This window comes from Anguilla anguilla, chromosome 2 (assembly GCF_013347855.1).
Source record: "Anguilla anguilla isolate fAngAng1 chromosome 2, fAngAng1.pri, whole genome shotgun sequence".
Classification (NCBI taxonomy): Eukaryota; Metazoa; Chordata; class Actinopteri; order Anguilliformes; family Anguillidae; genus Anguilla; species Anguilla anguilla.
Window position 1 is genome coordinate 46,326,002 of NC_049202.1, and position 24,193 is coordinate 46,350,194.

The following is a 24,193-nucleotide window of genomic DNA, read 5'->3' on the forward strand; positions in this document are numbered from 1 at the left end:
AATAAAAAGCATTTTTATATTCTGCATTTCCTTTTTGCTGCACCAAGAATATACCGAACCGTTAAGTCAAAACCGAGATTTACTTAGCTTAGCTAACCAAGATTGGGTAGTGGGTAGTGAACCACTGGTGCTGATGGACACATCTGAGAATTCAAGCTTTTTTAAAGCATTCTGAATGGTCTTCAGATTGCTAAATAGGAAGTAAGTTTCACATCTCAAGCAGAACTGATACACTTTCACATCTGAGAAAACGTAAAAGAAAGAACAATATCTGGTATTTATAGGGGCATGAACTGTACTCCAACGCTGTACCAGGAGAATTACATTAAAGGAGAATTTACCCAAATTTTATGGAAGTATGAAAGTATAAGCCTGCATATGTTTTAGTAGAAAAATTAATTATTCAAACCAAAAAAACAAAAAGACAAATTTCTCAACAACTTTCAGTTCATCTTAGTGAAACTATAATCTCCCATAATTTCTCTCATTCTCCCGCACAGCAATATAAAATCCATGTGCTGCAGCAAGGGGAAATGAGGTAGCGGGAACAGAGAATAATGGATACTTTTTGTCTTGGGTAAATGTAGCAAACATTGCTGTTGTGATTGCAATGTAAAGTACTAAACACATCCATAAGAACCCTGCACACACGCCCTGAGACGGCACATTAGAGCAAACGCCATACCAATGGCTATATGCACATTTTCCCTTCTCTTGCCTGCCTTGCCTTCCTAAATGACCCACTTAATTTGCACAATGAGATGCCAATTGCCACAACAATGCTTCTAGTGATTTTTTTTGATTATGTACGCCTCAATTACCATTATAGGACACAGCCTCCAAAAATTAGTCAGGAAACATATTTTGTTGTCAAATAACACTGAAGCTGATGATTGGGCCACCAATTAAAATGACGTGGTGATAAAGGTGTTACACGGCGGTGTTACACCCCGGGGAGGGAGATGCGGCAGTTCCGGGTGCACACCGTTTGCCGCATGAGAGAGACAGAGTGCACCCACACTTACACCAAGTCAAATAAAAACACCTTCACCCTTCCCCCTCATATGCTCCAGGAAAAAACAACAAACTAAAACAACAAAGACACAAGAAAGTCAAATCCAGCTACAGCTTTTCAGCTCGCCGCTGGTCTCAGCTGACCAACTTTTCAGCTGTTTCTATGTCGTTCAGTGCGCTGACAAACAAAACTCGCTCTCTAGGTGTGTACCCCTAGTCTCGGCCCTGAGGAGAGCAGCACACCTTTAAGAACCTGAGCTGATTAGTTAACGCAGCCCAGGTGCACGTGCTCTCTCCACCAGTTGGCGTGGCCGAGAAAAATCTGCTTCTCCAGTGGACCAAATATCACAAAAGGTATTTATTCAAATGGAAAAAAAATTACTAAAATCACACGCACAGCTGAAATGTATGGCTTACAGCAATATAGGAGTAATGTACATGCACTATATACTTAACTCTAGCGATAGATGTACTCTAGCTCAATTCATCATGCTCATCAATTTAGAGGAAGGGATGCTTCTCTTGGCCACTACCTTTCAATCAATTCATAAATTGAATGACAAGTGAGAATGTTATTCATGCAATGTATCTTAATCTGCTCAAAAACCTGTCAGTCACACAGGAATATGCCAAATCCAGTGACGATTCAGATGAATGACTTTGTGATACTTCAAATTCATGGTATAGAATAAAATAGGACCCTTAATGATAAAGATAAAATACCTTATGACTATAAACAGCTGTTTTTCTCTAAGAAAAAACATATAGGTATTATACTCCACACCATAATTGCATGATACATACTTTCTCAGAGAAAAGAGGTTATTTATTGAGTGTGTGCATGCATGCGTGCGCACATACAAGAAAAAAATTAAATTTGCTCTGGTTTTTACAGTTCTATTTTACCTTTGAACATCAAGACAATTATATTAACAATCGAGTGCCTCTGTACTGGTGACTGGTGGTAAATATCTGATTTTAAGTGAATTAAACCAAAAATGTCTATCCTACCCATTTTAAACTGAACAGATCAATATAGCTTTTGGGACCATTATCTTGGTAACACAGAAGTAAAAGATAAGAATCATTTACTGATTGAAGTCTAATGATCCATGAGAACACTTTTCTCAGCCTTCATTCTTAACCCCTGCACAAATCATGAAATCAATTTTTAATCAATCTGTTTCAACTAATTGTCCTCAAGTCCAGGTGCCTGCAAGACACACAGATTAAGATATCTGGGATTACAGATATGAAATGTAACTAAAAATTTCATACATAATGAATAATGGATTAGGCAGTGGTGACCATCAAACGTTATCTTTACTTTTTTAATGGATATAATTAAGCTTACTGAATTTACCCAAAACGAAATCTGTTTTCAGATTGCCTTTTAAATAACAACAGGTTGAGTAAATTAGCAGGGCAAACTGAATCTGGCTTTTGAACCATGTGAACCTTCTTACAGACCAGACTGCCAGCATTAGTATCAGCAACTCCTACTCTCATGTCAGACCACAAATAAACCAGTTTCTCTGTGATGTTATACTTGTTATAACTGGAGAGTAGACAAACGTGACCTGTCTCTAAAAATACCTTTTAATAGTTAATTTCCTGTTATGTAACACTATGATTAGCAGAAATATAAGCATTCTGATGCAACAAATGAAGATGAAAGGAAGAGACAACAAAGAGTCTATCCTGAAGTATTTGGAGTTTTTTTTCCCCTCCATAATTCCCCAACGAGTGAGCATGCTACCCCAAAGGGTGCTGACTATGGTCTTCTCCGTTTGTTTTATTTTACCAATTAAACCAAACTGCAATAACACAATACAGACAGAGGACTTGGAATCATGCGTGTTAAAGAAATATAAAGCATTGGAAAACATGGGAACATGGGAAAAGGAAAATGCCTTCCCACATAGAACATGGTAGTGAGAAGACTGCATCAAAATTCAACGAAATATTTAAATTTAACACCATTCCAGAAGAGTTCTAACTCAGCGCCTATTTAGCCACAGGCCTCCATCGGTTGGGCACAAACTGCTGCTTTCATTCTCCATTACACTGGGATGTCTTTTAATGACCCATTAGGAACACCTGAAGTCTTTTTTTACGGCCGTGGCCCGCGCACAAAAGCTTTATGCTGCAGCGTTACAGACTGAGCACTGAGTGACGGGCATAAAAGCCCAATGAAGCGGGATGTCTGGCCTCCGCGCGGCCAGCCGAGGACTCGGGCGATGGATAACGGGCCGTCATTAGCGCCATTAGCACACTTCAGCTTTCTCAAGCCAAAGAACACACTCTTCAGGCACTGGGCATAAAGGGGCTATTCAGAGCCACACAACGAAAACATGCTGTTAGCCAGCTATGCAATCACGGAGACCAAAGCCTATTACATACAAAACTTTTCAGATTTGATTAAAAGTCCAATTCTAACTTAAAAAGAGGGGTCAGCTTTATACCACAGTGGCACAAGGCCAATAGAAACACTGCTTTTCAAGCTCCAAGGTTCCAATCAGAGGAAAAATAACAGAAAAAAAAGTATAACCGAATCACCTTCGGGTTAGAAATAACCAATCCCGCAACAATATTAATCTCAAATTTTACAAAAGCAAAACTCTAAAAACCACACTACTCATTGTAGTGTTATCGTCATTTAAAGCAAGTACTTTTAAAACATCAAAAAACACAATGTTCTTCACAGTTTTTGTCAGTACAGAAAAAGCATATGGCAATTTCAATGCTGGACATTGAAACTGTTCTGCATTTAGAAGTCAACAAAATGAGAATTAAAACTGTAACCATTAACACAGCTGATCTACAGAGGCATGCTGAGACCTCTGAAATATGAACTTATGAAGCACGTTCCAGAAAGAGTCCCCCCATAAAATAGCCACAATAATTCATAATTTTACAGACAAAATAATGACAGTAAGTTCAGTTCCTTTCTGCAGATGACCAATGTGCACACATTTTTTACATTTCATTTTGAGATTGATTTCACGTGGAATTATCATTTTTATTTTCTCTAAAACATCAAGTAAACATCAGTATAACAAACCTCTAGTGCCAGCTGTTGCACTTTGCCAAACACAAATAACAAACTTCAGACCGCCAGACACCGTAAAAGGTGTGTCACTGACATCACTCCCCCAATTCACCCCCAAGCAGCCCTAAGGAAAAGCAGTCAAATGTCACTGCTCAAATCAACAGCGGCACGGTCCTATTAATGTCACCGCTTGTTTACTCGCTATTTTAACCCCTGCAATACACGTCAATAGCATGTCACCGTAATCATTAGTTCACTGGGTTAACCTATGTTTCTGTTTTCCCTTTTAATTATGGGCTCATTTTTTTCTACGCACCGCACACACCAGAGTGGATTATTGCCTTTGTTATGACACTATCAGTGAGAATTCCCAGAGGAAGTTGGATCAATCTAGTAGAACAGCTCATTTATTTCTGGAGTGTCCTTCCATTCCACTGTCCCTTTGGCGGCAGTTAAAGCACATATTTGCATATTCCATTTGCGAACCAGAATTACTCAATTAGCTTCTCTTTGTCTCAGTGTCCCTCTCCATGTGCCCGTGTGAATGACAGCACATCATTAACACCAATGGGGAGGCTGGACTGGAAGTGGACTTTGGCACCAGGCTGCTGGAAGCCCAGGAGAGGCAGGGATATATATATATATATATATATGTATATATATATATATATATATATATATATATATATGTGTGTGTGTGTGTGTGTATATATATATTTTTTTTTTTATAGCCAACTGGACTTGCATAACGGCATTGTGTGACTGAGAATTAAACTGATAATCTTCAAGGGAGTAGACCCTCAGTATCCATCCAATCAAAAATAGTGAGGAAGGTATTTTGTACAGTAAATAATAAATATGTGCGTTATTTGGTGCATTACTCTTAAAAGGGTAATTTGTTGCAAAAGGAATGTTGTCGGCATATCATCAAAGATAAAAAAGAACGTTTGAACAAGAAGATGAAGCCTAATGGCTCACTTACAGACATGACCTGACAGATCAGTGGAAAAACCCTCACATATTATAGAACACACATTCTTTTTATGGTTCTTGATTCTTTTCATAAAGAGAATAGGGCACAGTTACCACAGAAAATCAATCCAAATGAAGCTCTAACAAATCCCTACTTTATTTCCCCATTGGAAACAATACTGTATAAAGGTTTGCAATGAAATCAGATTGAAATTGAATCATTGAAATTGATAGAAACTGTGCACTAGTAAATGCTACTGCTACCAGTTACACACTGGCTTACCACTGTTGCTTCCACAGCCAGCATCAAAATAAGATGCAAATCATGACTTGGAGTGGTGGCAAATTCAACAATATTGCTTTGCGCTTTCATGACACTCCAACGAATGAGGGGGAAGGAACACAACGAATCCAACAGCTCAGTTAAGTATTCATTGTCCAGTACTTCTAGGTTTTTAAAAATAGTTGTAAAAATGTTGCTGCATATTTGAAGAGGCAGTTTGAACCCGAGCACCTGCAAAACTAGGGTAATGTAGCTCCTTCTGTGGCACAGAACAACAAAATATAAATCAAGACAGGTGGTTCCACAAGCCATCATAACTGGCATAGAAAATACCTACTGACTGGCCAAAGTATCTCCCAACTCCACAATAGCAGCAATTTAAACAAACCAATAGCCACTCGAAATAGTCATTCAGCGTGACTGAAGTCAGACTCAGTGGTCATCCTGATGTCATGTGGAAGTATGGAACTTTATATTACCCCTGATAGCTGTGGAACAAAATGTGAAATAAACTGGACATCACTAATAAAAGGGAACAGAACAGCAGCCACAGACATTTTCCTTTGGCGCTAGTCTTAAAATATAGAAACAACTATCACACATCAAGGAACAAAAATATGAGATTGCGCACATTAAGTAAGAGCCTTTGCTACAAAGCAGTTAGCGTGTTCACCAAAAGCTACCATCAACCATCAAATAAACAAATCAAGCTGAACTAAGCACCTTGCAGGAGACCACATGCGGGTCCTCGACTACAAAACAATCAACAGCACACGCCAGTCCCATTTCCAACCTAAATGTATGATCGTTCAACAAGGGAAAAAAGTGGGATTTGCCTTTCGCACGGAGCGAAAAAAAAAAACCTTATCAGCAGCTTAAAATATGCAAAGCACTGCCGCAAATTTTCAATTTCAGCTACACGTGTAAACTGCTTATGCTGCCATATTGTACAAGGCTTTCTAATAACCAACGGTACGCTGAAATTCCCCGTGCTTTATCACACAGATGGAAAAAGAGAGGCATTGTAGAGAAACACTGTGTATGTTCAGTTTGATACATTCTCAAATTGCTCATCTTATTATACCGCGCGGGTCTCTATTATTATAATACATGGGAGCTGTCACCCTCCTCGTCTTCTCTGGCACCGCCGCCGCATTAGCATGTAAATAGCGAGCGGATCCAAGGGTCTGACAGGGAGGTACATCCCTTTAATTAACTCTAATCCGCTTTTAACCTGCAATGCAATCTGTTTTCACAGTCAGCTACATGCAGCTCCGCAGACCTTTCACAGAGACTTAAAACTCTCATGCCAGGTGGAAACTTCCAAAAAAAAAAAAAGAGACCACTTTAGGTGCATCGAGGTTCTGTGGAACAGGAAGCTCTCGGGAGCCTGTAGACTGCATGTGTGTACCGTGTACGACGGAAGGGTAGAAGTGCTGGTGCACTAGAAGCAGAAGTGGGTGGTCACAATGAAGAGTTGAGAACAGAAACACTTAAAAGTAATGAGCGTTCTTCAACTCCAGCGTGAAATTGTTTACTCAAGGATCTCCAATTCTGGCCACTCAACCTTTAACAACATGCACCAATCACAGTCAAATATCGCACCATAGAAAGCACTGCTGTATTTTAGTATCTGCTGCTTGTTAGCTTACAGCATATTTCATTCACATCTGCCAACACAAAACCAGGGAATTCTAAACAGTAAAAAACTAACTGTATGTTTAGTACCGATAAATCTACAAACCATGAGTGCTTAAAGAAATGCTCAAGGCCCTGGCCAACATATAAATCAGGGCTGCCCAACCCTATTCCCATAGATCTGCCATCCTGTAGGTTTCCACTCCAACACTAATTTGGAGGGGAAACCTACAGGACTCTACTATTTAGCAGCTTAACAAGATCTCTAACTGTCCCATGAGTTGTGCTTTTTTAAGGCTGGAGTGAAAACGAACAGGATGATATTTCTCCAGAAACAGAGTTGGACAGCCCTGATCTAAATAAAGGTAGTTTAACTGTTTTGGCAAAATGCTTATTTAAAATGCATCTTGTATTTCAGAAATTCAAATGGCACAGGGTCAGTTTTAAGTCACTCAAAGTGGTGAAACAACAAACAACAATAACAACAAATAATTTCCGCAGTCATATAACAGGCTACTTATTACACCCACGTCCCTTAAAATACCTGCCAACAGCCAATCCTTTGCAGGAGTTACACTTGATGCCCAGCAGGTTTTTCCCTTTAAGAGGTCACAAAAGTGTGTGTGTGTTTTCTGTGTCTATTTTTGCCACTCCAAAAAGCGCCACTCATGTGATAGTTAAACATGAATGAATTTCAGACCAAGGTTATCTTAATAAAAATCTCAGAATTTACGTCAGATAAAAGTTTCATTCTGTTTCCATTATTTCTCCACAAAATTGCTTTAAGGTCAATTCCACCAGCTCTTTAGAAGATAATGGTGTTTCCATCAGGTCCACACTACCTTTAAAAAATAATTCTGATTGTTTGAAAAAGCAGGAGTGTGAAACAAGTTTAAACACTGCCATGTCTTACTTTGTGGACTCCACAATATTATCCATTGCAACATTACTGGGGGCAAATATTCATGGCTACTTAAATATGCATTAAGCAGTAGGACAGCTTACTTATACTGAAACGCATAGCAGCAGAATGCAGATCTATGACAGAAGAAAACATTTTTCAATGTGACAGTTCATGTGGTCTTTCTAAGTAAGACACAAATAAGTACCCTTCACATGTGATTTGTAGATGCTTATACAAGTACTGTAACTAGAAAATACATTGTGTCACTCAGGTAAAGCTCAATAAATCATGTTGCTTTACAGATGCATGATCGTAAGAGATTTGTGATCCCTGTCAGAAGAATGAACAGTGCTCAGTTTAAATGAGCCTTCAGTCCAGTATGTTCACAGCAGACTTTGACTTCAGGAGCAACAGCACGCCACACTACTGTAAGACCAAACCAGGAGGAAACCGATTCCACCAAAAAGGGAGGGCAGACACACGTCCAGCACAGTCCACCAAAAAGCGCGGGGGGGGGACGTCACGCTTGATGACCACAGAGTTACTTCCAGTTAGCGAGAGATAACAGCGCTCAGTTTCAATGAAAGCCTGCAATGGCTGAACACGGCCTTGTGCTGGAAGAATGTGTTGGCGCCACTTCAGTTTGCACCGTAAGATCCAACAGGTATCCAACGGCCTCAGTGCGTCTCACGTCGCTGCACACAACATAAACATACTCCTTCATCCCCGCGCTTCTCATCTGTGTTTCGGGATAACTAAAATGCTGCCAGTTATTCCTGTTCTTCATTCCTGTCCAACATTTTTCAAAGCTGCAAAGAAAATGCAGTTTCCATTACTCCTTATCGTTCACAATTCAAATCCCCCGGACCTCAGTCAACTGAGAAATGAGGGGAAAAAAGTATGTATTCTGAACGGGTGGTAATATCCGGAGAACTCAAACCAGAATGAAATCAATCGGATAAATCAGCGCAGTTAAAGGGAAGAACGCTGCAGAGTATCCCAAAGGTAAAAAGAGGGAATAATTAAAATGGCTGCATCACCCCGGCTCCCCACGAAGCGGCCGTATCGCTTTTCTATAAAGCGGGGACGGAGCCTGTAAATGATCCGCCTCCTCCTGCCGTGCGGGAAACCCCGCAGACGGGAATCAAACTCCATTCCGCACCTCGCCTGCTCGCTGCTTTCCTCCTGCCATTAGTCCACCGGCCGGCCCTCGCCTCCCGCCTGGCCATCGACTGCCCGCGCTCCGCGCGACGTGGCGCCCGTTAATCCTGCAGCCCGAGGTCAGCGCTGCGGGGACCCCACTGCCCCCCCCCACGACCCTCCCCCCCCCCACCCCCACACCCACCACGGAAAGACACAAACATTTCTGCGGCCCGGAAGATTAGAGCCGTCAGAACACGAGAGGCATCCAGCACAGCGTTCCCCTCAGAGATTTACATTTTTAAAAAATCAACACGTTTAATTAGAGGGGAATGGGCTTAAGTCAGGGGGTGAAGGTGTGTATAATTGTTTTGTTTTTTCTCAATTATATCCTTCAACAACTCGATGCCTCCGCAGAAGCTTTAATTGCAGATAGTAATTAAAGCGTTGCTGCCGCAATCAGGACCTTTTTCGCGAAGGAAGCCATTAAGGTCTGCTGAAGCATAATTGGGGGGAAGATGCGCGCACCCTCGATGCAACCTGTTTAAAAGAACAGATTTCCTGCCAGACAGAACATCCATCACCAGCCTGATGGCTGGAACACGTCCTTTTCATAGCAGCCAAAACATTAGTCACTCAGTGACAAAATATTGGGCCTACCACTTTTCCAAAAGGCCTCAGAAATGGAAAAAGAACATGATGGTGAAGTTTGACTCAAAATATGAGTTTGGGGGGGGGGGGGGAGGTGAGCCGTAAAAACCGACTATTTGTCAGGGATCGGTCCTCAATACAACATCTCTGCTTGTAAAAAAACATCATAATTCACAGGAGAAAGCAGGCTACAGTCACTGAAAACTCCCACAGGCCACTGAACTCCAGACTTTGTGTGATAGTCAGAGCCTCCCACATTTGCTTGACCAGTTGACAACAGAAAGGTCGATTGGCGCTGCCTACGTTGGAGACGGTTCACGGCACGGGAGGGAAAAAACATCTCCCTGAAGTCAGATGATTGACTGTGCCTGTGACTCCTGACAGTGAAATTGATTTGGAGAGAGGAACAGGTGATGCACTTTGGTTCTGAACTCTATCACAGTTTGGAATAACAAAAAGAATGAGACAAAATAAAAACATTCTTCATTCCCACAGCCCATAAAAAGGCGCAGCAGGATGGCGCACGCTGTCTCCTAGATATCTTAAGTTAAAATTACAGATTTGTAAACACCTCACAGCTAGACCAATGAGGGTTTGTAGCTGGAGGGGAAGGCACCGCGTGTTTTCCCTTGGCTGGTGTGATTCAAAACCGGAGATGTTAGTTATTTTTCCTCTGTTCGTAAGAACAGGGCACAATTATACTTAAGAATGCACTGGTTCCGTTGCCACGAGTCAGATATGAAGGCGTTGCTTCATATCCCGCTTAAAACTGGCCTGAAACGGACCAGTAACATTCTTGTTACTCTCCGTTCGTAAACAGGGTTATGTTGTCATCAGAGATATATGACTTGTCGCCGGACTGTCAATATTCCAATGGGAGCATCAGAATACTCACAAATGCGCGGAACAACACATCAAATATATCCATGACCACAGCAAGTAAGCGTAACAGTTACTAGGTTTTACTCTCATAATAATAAGACTCCAAATGAAATTATAATTTAAAATTTGGTTTTAACTATACGTGGAACTTGGAGTGGTTACACTCGACTCTATCTTGTGCCATCATTCCTCAATATATGCTCCCGGGTTTAGCACTATTGTTAAATCTCAGTTCGGTGAAGCCCCCAGAGGGTAGGAGGCTGACCACCATAATACATGCCTTCCTTTGTGCATAGATAGTTATGAGCCCAGGACAGTGTGCATCTATCGGGCTCCTTAAGGCGAATTTGACAAGAACCGGCGTATAACGCCCATGGGTCCTCTTAAGCCAAAACACCAGAACCAATACAACACCAATCCCGTTAGCGGGCAGATCGTGGTCGCCTATCTAACTTGAAGACCTCACTAAAGACGTTCGCTGTACTAGACCCCTGATCAGTAGGTCCTAGTCATAATTGTCCCCCTGAGTATTTAATCGGAATTTCGGCTGAAAAGAAGATAAAATGGATTAGAGTCATGAAGACCACGCAAGTTAAAAATAAGAAGAATTTATTTAACAGGCAGGTAGGTCATTAGCTTCAAATTCACAATCAATTTAAAATATGGAAGGTTTTAAAACATAAATATAGAGTAAAAATTCTTACCCAGCCTGTTCAGCTACACACAGAACACAGAGTAGGCTATGTGCAGTGTGGGAAGTCGATTACGATCTTCCTCGATTGCTTTGTCTCCCTTCCTTTTAAGCCAAATCCCGCGTTTGGTCTAGGCGGCATTGCCATAAATTAACCTGGCCGAATCAAATCTGGAATTTCGGCCCCCACCATTTGGAGGCTGCTGTTAAAACAATTAGTGGGGAAATTGGGAAAAGGAGATGATTACCAGAGAGGACATTCCATTGTGATAATTTTTCCCTGAGTTTCTGAAACTATGTTTTATTAAATTTTATTTGGTATGAAACATATTTCGTTCAATTTCTTGAATTTCCCTGAATACGTCCATACCAAACATGTCAAGGGGATGTAATATTATGGTGCAGTTGTCATGAAAATACCCTTTTGTTGAACCATTTTACATGCAATCCATGCTATTACTACATAAGGCATAATACAGTAATATAATGAAAACATGTGCAAGGTTTGTAAGGTTTAACGGGGTTTTTGAATATGATAAACAGATGGTTTAGAGTCCAGATCCAGAAAAGAAATAAAAAGTGTAATGGCAGAGGGGCCCACATAAGGGCACTGTGGTACTGTACCGCGCAGTTGCCCCACCATTTGGCCAGAGGCCTGATGATCTTTTCACCCTTAATGGTCCCAACACACACACACCCACAACCCTAGAAAAAGAGACTAGTTCCCCTTATCTTAATTGTGTCCAGATGGAAACATTCCAGAGAGCCAATGGCTTGCTCACACAACTATAAAAAACCAGTCCAGTTCCCCTTATCTCAGTCTTGCCCAGAGGGTAACAGTCCAGAGAGCCAAATGGCCTGCTCATCCAGAGGAAGTCCGAGTAACCTATTGTTTTATCACAAGGCTCTCGGGTCCTTTGAAGTACAGGATGAGTCCCAGCGTGCAGGCTCGTTCAAATGCCAGCCTTTTCTGGGTCCCAGTTTGACTCCCCTCTTACAGATTTATTTCTAACACTGCTTGAGATGTGCACACAGAGCTCTGGTCCAAGATGTAAAATGTTTAACTTCCATTCCTTCATGGCAATTTCACATTAATGGTAATGCAAGACATTCAAATAAAATCAAGACGTTCCAGTTCTCCAACTTCCTGCTGTACAGCACTGACAGTGGACTCTCTTCACACAATGTGCGTTCCCCACTGTGTAAGTCAACAGGCTGAACACTCAATATTCAGAGCAGGGGAGATGATTCAGTAAAGGTGGGCACAAAAACATATGTGCACAAATAATGATATCACAATGCACTTAACAGGCTGGCTGTATAATAAGCTCTCAATGCAGGTCTCTGGCTCTGCACAGGACCATCCATATCTGCAGAGAGGTGTCTGAGCCAAGAAAGAACCCATGAACAATGAATGAATCCAATGACGGTTTGGAGTAGGTTCCTCTAAAAAGGCACATGTATCATATTACCTTCTCAACCTTTGCCAAAGAGTTTACACTTCAAACAGGTCACCTGCTTCAAAATCACAAGTCACTGCTGCGTTGCAGATCTGATTTGTGGACATAAAGCTGAAATAACTATGACAATCACGGGGATAGTAAAGCAAAGTAAAGACAGCCACAAACATTAAACTACCCCAATGCAACAGGCCATTTAACCCATGTCACATGGAGAACTCAGAAACCATCTAAACCACAACCAAACAAAACTATGGCACTCTTTGACCAATAGTGCTGGCCTTTTTCAGCAAAAAATTGAAATGCGTGGCTATAAATCAGCCAGTCTATAGTAAAACTAGTACATCTCAGCTTGAAATCAATGTCCTACTGAAATTAGTTTTACAGCTTCCATTGAGAGGATGAATGTTACTTACCTTGAAAGGAATAGACTTAAACAAACGCTCTATAAGAGGACTCATTTTCATTAAGATTTACATAGCAGGAACAGGAAATGGCTTGCTCGACAGCATGATTCTGGTGAACTAGATTTCATTGCTGCAAAGGTCTTTAGCAAAAAAATTATAACTCGAGTTTTGGACATGTTAATCAGATTACATATTATAGGCAGCCATAGTAATTCCAAAGACAGAGTCTTTAAAACTCAAGCCTAATACAGACAGTGAGATCATGCAAACCTACAGAGATGAAAAATAAAACTCTGAGAACGTCTGAGAATCTGTGACTATAGAAAGGTGTTGTGGAACAACATTGAGTGGGAGGTGTTGCTGGCACTGCGGCAGCCTTGAGAAACGAGAGCTCAGACACCAGAAGCCAGAACCGCTCGGGAGAGCAGGAGCGTTACTTCTCTGTCTAAGGCGTGCCGTGCGAAGGCCTGCACCGCTGATTCCATCTATCCCCACCCTTCTGACTTCCGCCTACGCTCCCAAAAACCAGGCAGCTTCCTCCTTACGGCCAGCCAATCGCAGACCCCACGGCAAGGCCGCTTCCGTCCTGCGGGACGAGCGTGCGACGCGATGCGACAGGAACGGAGCGCGCGTAGCGGCGGCGGTGGTGACGGGGTGGGGGCCCACCTTGGTGAGGAGCAGGACCCTCTTCTGCAGGCGGCGGACCAGGCCGTCCTGCTGCTCCCTCTTCTTCTGCTCCTCCAGGACCTTGGAGCGCAGCTGCAGCAGCTCGTCCTGCAGCTGAGCGCGGGCCTTCTCCAGAGCGCGGGCGCTGCGGGGGCAGAAAGGGGCGCGGTGAGAGGAGCGCACAGCTGCACGCGCTCGGGCGCCACGCTCACAGGGCGCCCGCGAGGACTGCGCGCGGGGGGGGGGGGGGGGGTACTGAACGCTTTACGCTCTGCAGTTCATGAGTCAAACTGTAATTCAAGCCAGGCAATCAGAGTTATGATTTGGTAGATTCTACATTTCATTTATTTCTATGAGTGAAGCCATCTAGCCAAAGCTAAAAAAAAAAAAATGCAATAAAAATGAATTACTGTAAACAAAATGAACCCCTTTAATCTGGCAGCTAGAAGGCCTGCACTCTGCTATGAGATAGGTAGCTGATTTCCTGCAGAAAAAGATTCCAATAAATTCAAAATGGGGGCCAGATCAGCAGATTATGACTCTGGATGAGGCTAACACAGTGACTAATAAAGACATTTGGTACAATCAGTGTAGAGCACTAACAGACTTTTACTAATGCAGTGTAAAGAAGGTAAATCCATAGCAATGTAGCACTCATTTGAATTCAACAAAAGGTAGAGAATGAAATGTTCAAATAGGCCTACATTCCAATTTAAACAAGAGGAGGCCTTTAAAGGCCTTTACAAAATTAAAATGTAAAAGTTGAATAAAAGTATGATATGCACAGCATACTGGAATCGGAGGAGGATTTTCAAATGTAACATTTTAAAAATCAGCACCCAAAATATACACAAAAGACACAAAGGTCATGTTGATGTGTAAACATCCTCACACAAAAACATGTTTATATGACATTGTTTGTCATATAAATCAATTTTGAACTAGATACCGTGAAAGTTGCATTATCAAAAATAAACATGCACACGATCAGCAAATTAATGAGCAATTCTTTATAAATACATTCAGGGTTTCCCCCAGAAAAGTTGTTAGGCCCGGTGGCAAGTATCTTTTGACGGGGGCTGGCGGCCAAGTGTCTTTTTTGACGGGGGCCCGGCGCGGGCCAGCGACAGACTGATGGCAGCATTAAGGTAGGGCCCTATAGTTTCTGTGATAACAGAATCACAGACGTCATCGCGGAATTGCAATACACTGGCGGAAAACCGTGACATTTTAGAAAGTAGCAACCTCAGATACAACCTAACAACAGATGGCTGTTCTTTGCACATCTTTCCTATTATCATGTACATAGAGAAAATACCTAAAGAGCATGAAAGCTCTTGCTTTGCTTCCAATATTAGCTCCAGTATATCTCCAATATTACCCTTTCTGGACCTGCTGTTCACACAGAGAACCACATCGTCTCTGCCAACATCGATGCCATTTCAACAGTGAGCTTTATGTTCATTTATGTTCATGTTAAAAGACACAGTCGAAAGAGATTTATTTAAAATATGCATCGTATTTGCTCAGGAGCTCAGTGGTTTGCATACAGTGTAAAAAACACTTTTATCACATAAGACGTGTTTGCTGTTTGTTTTGTAATGACTCTGTCAAGTGCAGTTGTATCAAACAGCTAAGAAATGTCACTGAAGATAAAGCTGGGAACCAACGAGAGAAAAGCACAAATCGGGCACAGGCTCATTCCTGGAGTACTGCCGCAGCGTCCTCTGTACTGAAATGCACGAGGCCACTTGGCAGTGGACTGGAGAATGGAAGCTCTTTCACAGCTGGTCCAGGTCACATGCACAGATTAGCATGAAACAAAGAAGAGCACAAAAAAGCAAGTTAAGTCTGCACAGTGCTGTAATGTCCACAAAATTACTTTTATTGGTGCCCCCTCCCCACCACAACCAACCTATCCATGGGGACTGGCTGGACTGCTTGACATGCAGTACATCCTTCCTACAACGTGTTTATTATTCACCTTTTTTTATTACATGCTAGTACAGTTCCGCTTATTAGTTACATCTACGTGCCACTTGACCCACCAGTTTGAAATGAACTACAAAGCAAATAAACATACCTGCCAACTGTTGGAACAAGAAGCGTATCAGGCAGCCAAGGCCTCACACTCAAAGAAACACAAATATATCTTTGAAGCACAATTTTTTAACAGTTTGAAGCAGAAAGTGTAACCGTATTCTGGTAATAAGATATTTGGCTTTAAACAAAAACCTTATTTGTTTATTAATTGCCTCCCTGACAATTCATCCCTAAGGGACTGCGAAAAAAAAAGCAATTCTCTCTTCCACAATAAAACATTTTCCCCAAAAGGTTTTAAGACAATATATTTTTTTAAAGAATAAGCATCTGTCAACTTAGTAAATAATTGAGCACATGTACAATTACAGCTAAATTCTGGGTATTGGTCAGTAGAAAGGAAAAAAATGAAAGAAAAGGGTCATAGACATGACTGATCTTAAACACACTAGCACATGGGCAAATATGAGACACTCAAGCACAGTTCACCAAGAGTACACTCATTTGCTTAGGTAATCCGAAGACCATTTGCTTATTTTAATTTAGGCTCATTCAGAAACTAAATTAAAAGTGGACAAGCTATTACTTTGTCTGTGAACTTCAAACAAAGCAAGTTGGCATGTTAATCCGCTATGATCTGGGACAGACAGGGCCTGAGTTTTAGGGTAGAGACGATGGTCTACACAGTTCTATTGGGGTACACTACACACACAAGCAGTTCAAATGTAATGGCCAATATCCAAGACAGCTACAAGATCTACAAGGATTGATATTGCAGAAAGTTAACCTCTTAAGATGCACAGGAGTGGGTTTATTTATTTGTATTTGGTTAAAACAGCAATGGACCTCAATCAATGGATTAGTTAACTTTATAGCTAATGTTGTTATTTTCTTCCAGACCTGCTGTGGAGACCAAGGAGGGTGGAGAGGAGGAGGGAGGGAGATGGTGACAGGCAGGGGGAAAGGGAGCTAATTTCAGCACACTTCTTCCACAAGTAAATAGTATATAACAAAATAGTACTTAACACCTCTAAAGACCATAATGTCATTTGGTTACAAAGTGTCCTTTCAGAGTCTCTAAATGGCCCTTTTGGAAACCAAGCCTAGACATAGCTTAAAAAAACAATGCACAATTCTCCTTTTTGGTGGCATTGTCATCAAATATGGACCAGGATTATGTACCTCCATTGCATTTCTATGCTGACCAGGTATAGCCACAACCTCTATACACTCAAAAAAAATATTTTAGATGAGAAAAAACTTCCACTTCCACTGTATTTCTTTTACATTGTTTTAGTAATATTTAGAGTAATTCTGACTCTTGGAAAACAAACAAGCAATGGTTAAATGTCTAAAGAAATCAGGATTATGTCTATAGTCAAAAAGGTTCAGAAATAGTAACCATTTTATTTTGGGTAAGTACTTTTCAGGCTTGTGTTAAAAAAAAGGGGGCGCTACATAAGGGATTAACTGCAAAAGTATTTAATTAGACTGAGAATCCCCAGTGATTAAAGAATAGTTCTTTTAAACAAACCACTGTACTGATACCCGTTGCGTCTCTCCTTGCATAACCTTGAGAGGAACCCCTGTTATTCTGTGCCCATCAATGCAAATCAGTCCATTCTATTTGCATTTGGAGATAAATAGATACTGACTGAAGAGAATCGTCTACCACTTGACCTTGGGAAGTGAGAATGAAATTACTTGCGGCAGAAGTTCAATTCGATCAAATGCTGAGAAAGGAGGGGTTGAGGGGGAAGTAAAAAAAATAATCAGGCCCTCACAAGATTCATTTACCCTTTCATCAGCGTTGTTTAGAATGGCCGCATCCTTCCACACAACAAAACTGGCAAGCAAACCGCTCTGCAGTCTGAGCTCCATTCCTTTACCACAAAGAATATGCCGCAATAGCCCAAATGAGGATACAACCATGATTTTTAAATTGGTGACCCTACATGCGAAATAATAAATAAAAGGAGAGAAGATAAACATCAATTAAACAGGCTATAATTGGTGTTTTGATGCCAATTCACAGTAAAAACGAGGACTCAACACAGGAACATTCGGACAGTACTTGTTACATACTGAGGTAATTATGGGAATGAAGACAAATGATAATCTCCTGTGAATCACAAGAAATATCGATAATGCAGGATATTTATTTGTAAAAAGGCCAGAAATCTCTCTGTATTTGTTCACTTACTCCCATGTCCTCAGATAGGCCCCCTGGAACAAGCCATAAAACTGACCTTTAATTTTAGTTTACAACAACTGCTAGGGCAAGTCTCTCAAGAATGAGACACTTTAATTCAGCGCTGTGCTTATAAAACTCAGCCATTAAAAAAAGACGTTTCGTATCATGTTATTTGCAACAGAGATTCTGGCGTGATATACAGCTGTGCAGTGCTGGGCAGAATGTCGAGAGAAAATGCAAACAGAGGGTTTTCAGGGGACATACACAGCGATGGATCAGGCTGGATTCTCTGGCTTCCTCCTGTCTACCTCTCCACACCCAGGATCATAATGTTGGCCGAGTTTATTTCTGAGCTCATATTGTCCAGCTGACAGTTGTTTAATGATGCATTATCTTCTGCAGCTTTTCATCTAATCAGAACAGTGCACAGGAGTCCAGTCCTGTTAATCAATGCACACAACAAAATAATAACAGTTCAGGCCTTTAGAAATAATTGCGTATTAAAAAAAAATGAAACATAATTTTCGCTGGTCATTTTTACTTCACTCTTCACGTACTGCCATGGAAGTTATTTGACTGTGTACATGCATGGAATACTAGCAATGTTCCACATAAATTAAACCCCATTTTTACACAGATGATCTTGATTGCTCTTGACATTTCATTCCATTTTTCAGATTACTGTCATAATTGTAGCATTTCAGCCCAAGTAAACAATTGCGTTAAAAAAAACACTAAAGAAGGGAAAAAGACTCTAAACAGTCATTCTCTAAACAGCTGCCAAGAATACACTAGTGAAGTTACCACAGTGGTTACATATAGATTAAATTGCAAAAAATGCAGGCCTGTGTGCATAAAAAAACCCTAATTAAATCATAGCTTATACTTACACTAGTAGTCTTATACTGCCTTAATCCATTGATAAAAAAAATATACAAAAAATACTACAAGCAGGATGTGAAAACTAAAAGAAGAATAAATAAAGCAGAAGATTTCACAATATGTTGCCTGAAGATGAGCTGAGCTGACCCGTCCATGTGCAGAGAAACAGAAGACACAGTGGTGGGCAGGGGATAAGGGGGTAATTCACTTTTCACAAGTACACGTGTCCACAGAACCACCGCACCAAATAACTTCACTGCGCTCCCCATCGTGTACTCCCAAACTTAAGCATGTAAGTCTTCATTAACATATCAACATATACCAAACTTGAATAAATCTCAAGCTAAAATGCCCTTCAATTCAAATGACAATGACGCCATTCACAGATATAGAAATTGAAAACTACAACAAGCCTTTTTCCCTTGTTGCATTGGCGCGCATTGGAGGTAATCCTTTTCTTGGTTTAGCCATTAATGTGGAATTTTCAAAAATGACAATTAACTACACTAATCCACAGGAAAAAAAAAAACAATCTGATGATAATGGGCACGTCAACAAGAACTATGTTTGACTATTTTTGTCATTATACCATGGCAGGTGTTAAAACAGATAAGGAAGCTAAAGTTAATGCTTCTCATTCAGTAGAGCTGTATTGTCTTTCGCAATGAATGTTTTGTGTTTTCATTTATTGTAATTACAGTCTAAAAACACAGGAAATTAAAATGTGTTGAGACATTAATCCAGAGCAATGTGGATTTGCGGTCAGTTGCTGGCTGAGATAAGGGACTCCGTGGTTAGCATCTTCAGGAAGCAGCTCAGTACTGGCATGCAAATAAAAGCACTCCAGCTGGCTTCACCTTGTGTTCTTTTTCCATACTGCAGGACTGGTCCAAATGAGCTGTTTTGTCTCCACTTTTTACAGCTTCATTTCAACATCCACCAGAGACTAAGAAGTTAATGTTTTTCTAGCTATATAAATCATGAGACCCAATCCATGTTGTGGATTAAGGCTTTATTAACACTATGCATCTAAAATATCTTACGTAAATGCTTACATAATAACTAAATTCCTGCACAGAGATTAAAATACAATGAATCTTCTACTCACATGACATGTTATGTCCTTGTGATGAAACTATCAGTAGTAGTGCACCAAATCCATCTTCTAAGGAACAGAATAAAAATCTAATTTGCTTGTTCTGCAAGAGACCACCCTACATTTTTCAAAGAACAATCGGGGTTAATCCACCAAATATTGATTGTTGATCCCTTCCCAAGCTAAGAAATTGCTATTTTGATTATTATTTATAGATATCTAGTTTAGTCTGCATTATTCAATGTGTGAAAACAGTGTATTTTTAGTATTTTGACCAGTCTTGAATGACAATACTTTTTCTTGGAAAAGCAAATGGGGTCAATAGTTCATGAAAGAACAACAAAAGTTCTAAAGATTTTACACAGACACGTGCCAATAAATTGTGAAACTGAAAATCTCATTTCATCTGTTCCCACATGAGATTTTTTCCAGAGATGTAACAAATTCCAAATCTCATGCATTTGGCCTCCACATCCATGTCTTTTATACCTCCATTCTGAGAACAAGCCAAAAGGTTTTTGTTTGTTTGTTTGTTTTCTCACACCAGGTTATCTAGCAGAATCACCACAACTATGACAGAAAGTCTGCAATAGCACCAATGACTGAAATCCGCGGGGCGGCCAGAAGCACGTTCAGGTCGGCCAGAGCATCGCTGCTCACAGAAGCAGCGCTTTACACGGAGGCACCACCTGAGACCCTCAAGAGCTTTCTGGAGTTCTGAAAGCTTGGAACATGCAATAAACACAACAGAGTTTTTTTTTAAGAACAGACACAAAAAAGAGAAAGCATTTTCCAATGGCGCTAGATGCAAAGGAAATGAGCCTTTTTGTGGATGCGGAAAGGGGCCAATGAGAGCTGACAGAATAGGTTAGCATTGAGATGGCTTTCCACCGGGCTGCTGTGCTGCAGATTGGCCATCTCCCCTCACCCCCGAGCGCTTTGAGGAATGCGATTCGTACTGATTAAGATTTATGTTTCCACCATATTGTCACACGTAGACGGACCAGCAGGGGAAGAATAAAGCGCATTTTCAATCTGGCATCTATTTAACCCATCAAAAATCTCAGCAGTCAAGCTCTGATTAATCAGCAGCTTAACAGCCCTTAATTGTATTTCATTTCACTTTGGAAAATTCCAACTCATAATTTATTCCTATAATCAGCTGCATAACTGGTGCCACACAGGTATAGCCAGGTCTTCATTTATGGATAATAATCATATCTGGCAATATCAATACGGTATCAAACACAGGCAATATTAAAGGGGAAAAACACTATCCACAAGGAAGCAAGCACACCAGCCATTCTTTTCATTGGATTGGAAAGGCAATTTAGACAGAGTTAAGCTTTCGGGGTGGGATTTAATTACCTACAGTATCTGTGTGTGGTGTAACTCTTCAAATATTAAATGTGTTTAAATATTAAATATGTAAAACATGTTAAATGCTTTGCAGATGATCATCCAGTTGCATCCTATCCCTGTCTTAAAATCTAATTTAAGCGGTTAACCAAAAATTGATGCAAACATTACTACTATAATTACTACTGAATTACTACCGGCTGGTTTAAATAAGGAATAAAAATTGCATTTAATATTATGGATGGCTTTTAGACAGCTTTATTGGATAAAGCAAAGTTAACTGCCCATTAGCCTACAGATGGATGATAGGTCTGCTATGGCATGCTGCTATACAGCATAAGACTGACTTTGCATGTGGACAAAATTTAAATATCATCGGTTATCCTTCCAGTGTTTTACTGATAAGAACTGGCCCCAATAAATGATAAGTGCATCTGAGCGCAAATAACATCCCGAGTCATTATGTTCCTAAGGACCCAGGGACTTTTATCCTGTAAAATAAAATCTGCAATAAAATAAATGGCTTGTCTATGAAAAAAGGAAAATGTTCTAATTAGATTTTGGGGATACTACAAAAACATTTTTCAGCACAGGAGATACATGTGCATCCAGTCTTTCAAGTGCAAGGTTTTCTTTTTGCATTTAAGAATACCTTCTGTCTGGTTCATATACACAAAAACCAAAGCCAGTATTGTATTTTACTTCCGTTGATACAAATACCTTATACTGTGAAAATTAGCAGCATGTTCATTATCTTTAATATATTTGAAGAGCATGATATTGTGGATTGGAGGTATCATCTCACCCAGTGTGTTGTGTGAGAAAAACCTTCCATTTCCACAGCTGTCAGTCTAATCAAGAATAATGTTGTTCCACCACTTTGTCACAACAGATAATCTCAGAGCCAGAATACTGCCACACCAGAAAATATGAGCCATGAACCAGACCTTCCTTCACCGGTGATCCACTGTGGTTATGGTATTTCTTGTTTCACATTCAAGTTGTATGAGCAATATTTTGCAAACTAAGAAGACAAAAAAAGAGACACACTTGGTTGTTGTTTTTTTGGAAATACTTTCTTCTGCTTTTCATCGAGTTCCTCTGCACATGCAAGGCTTATTTCCTCAGTTCAAAAGCCTGTATGGCATGTCTGTCTTGACCCAGGTAGGCTGGGGCATGAATCACAAGGCATGTTATACCAACCGCGTATTGTGGCGATGTCACCTATTGACTGCCAATGTCTACTGGCACGCAGCAATGCAAAAACACACCCTTCACACAGAGAAATAGGACTGCAGTCCAACCCTGGGATTATTCTAATAAGGCACAGCTCTGCCTTAATGTAAGCATTAATTAATGAAGCACACCTGGGCTCATCCCAGTGACAAGCTCTGCTTGGTTAAGACCTGTGATGAGGCTCTTTATTAACTCATCATTACGACCCGGCAGACCGGAGTTATTTTCAGCCTGACCTTACTCTCTACTACACACACAGCAATTAGACTACTATAAAATTTAATTTGGCATGTGCACGCAGGTTTCTTTACTTCAAAGTCTGTCAGGGATAATTGCCGTTTTCTCCCACCTCCCTCCTTTTCCCAGAAGCAAAGCTGACAGGGCTTTTCGGAAGGGTTAGAAACAAAGGCGGTTAACCCATCTCAAGCACGATGGATTATCCAGTTAATCTTTAAGTTTAGCAAATAACTACAAACATAATTAAAGCTTAAAGCTGAACTCACATTACGCTGTCTTTACAAATACAAGCATAGCGTATGGAGCACACGTCTGAAAATGTGGTAGGACAATAGGTTCACGAGAACGGAAATAAAAGACCAAACATAAAATGAGCTTTTTTTTGCTCCAGTGAATGTTAACCCACCTTTCTTGACAAACTGCCCACTTGGCCAAAAGCATTTCTGCTCAGAGTCATTTCAAATGGACATCCGAGTTATTGCCGAGTTTATACATATGTATGCAGCTCAACATCTCATCTAGAAACATTAGAGGTCAACTCTCCATCTACATCCCGAGTAACCTCTGCACACGGTACGGAGCTGCCTTCGAGATCTATAGAAACATGGAAACTGCAACAGATTGCACGATTGTGCTACAGCATTACACACAATGGACATTCAAAGGTAGAAACAAAGTTATTTTTACACTTTTTAATTTCTGCTCCTTTGAGGAAGTGTTAGACATTTAATGTTAGGTAGTCAGCAACAGCAATATACAGCACTAAACTGCACAGCCAGCAGCTCCACACCTGTAGCTGAATCAGCACCGCCAATTTACACAGATGTTCAGATGAACACAGATCCCATGCACAGAACAGCCCATAATAACTAACTAAAATAACTGCTAATTCTGAGAACGGCTCATTATTCTTCTTCAACCCACATGATTATTCTGCGACTTCGCACTCTTATGTAGACACTGGGAAGTAAGCACACAGGTGGCATTCCACATAAGGACCAGCGCCCAATCTGGAACGCACACTCATAGTCCTGTTCCCATCCCGTTGCTGCACCGTCCACTATTAACGAACAGAGAGCTCAGGCCAGAGCGCATCCTCTGAAGGTGCACGCTGCTGGAAACTGCCTCTCTAAACACCGCTTTCATCAGCCCAGCTCAACAGTCATGGGACTGGAGTACAATTTATGTACAGCTGGCAGATACTAAAGGTAGCCACTGGACCAGAGAAGTCGCTCTAGTGCCATCGGGCAGGGAGCAGCACTGCCCAGTGAACCCGTCCCTCCCTTGGTGACACTTGGACACAATTTTGTCCTGGTGTTGTTCATTTCATTCAGCTTAATTTGCCAATTTATAACAAGGGAGTGAACAATTTTGGAGAGAGGGACTCCA

The 24,193-nt window shown here is 40.9% G+C and overlaps 1 protein-coding gene across 6 annotated transcripts in view; it reads right to left on the minus strand.

Annotated features, from left to right (window-relative positions):
* Nucleotides 1-24,193, minus strand: part of mad1l1 (mitotic arrest deficient 1 like 1) — a 235,410-nt gene that overhangs the window by 164,233 nt on the left and 46,984 nt on the right. For all 6 annotated transcript variants that reach the window (XR_004764014.1, XM_035405134.1, XM_035405135.1 and 3 more), the window contains exon 11: nt 13,761-13,905. Coding sequence is in view for 5 of the 6 variants with exons in the window: in XM_035405134.1 (XP_035261025.1) it covers nt 13,761-13,905 (145 nt within the window). In the remaining variant the exon portion in view is untranslated. The remainder of the gene's footprint in view (nt 1-13,760; nt 13,906-24,193) is intronic.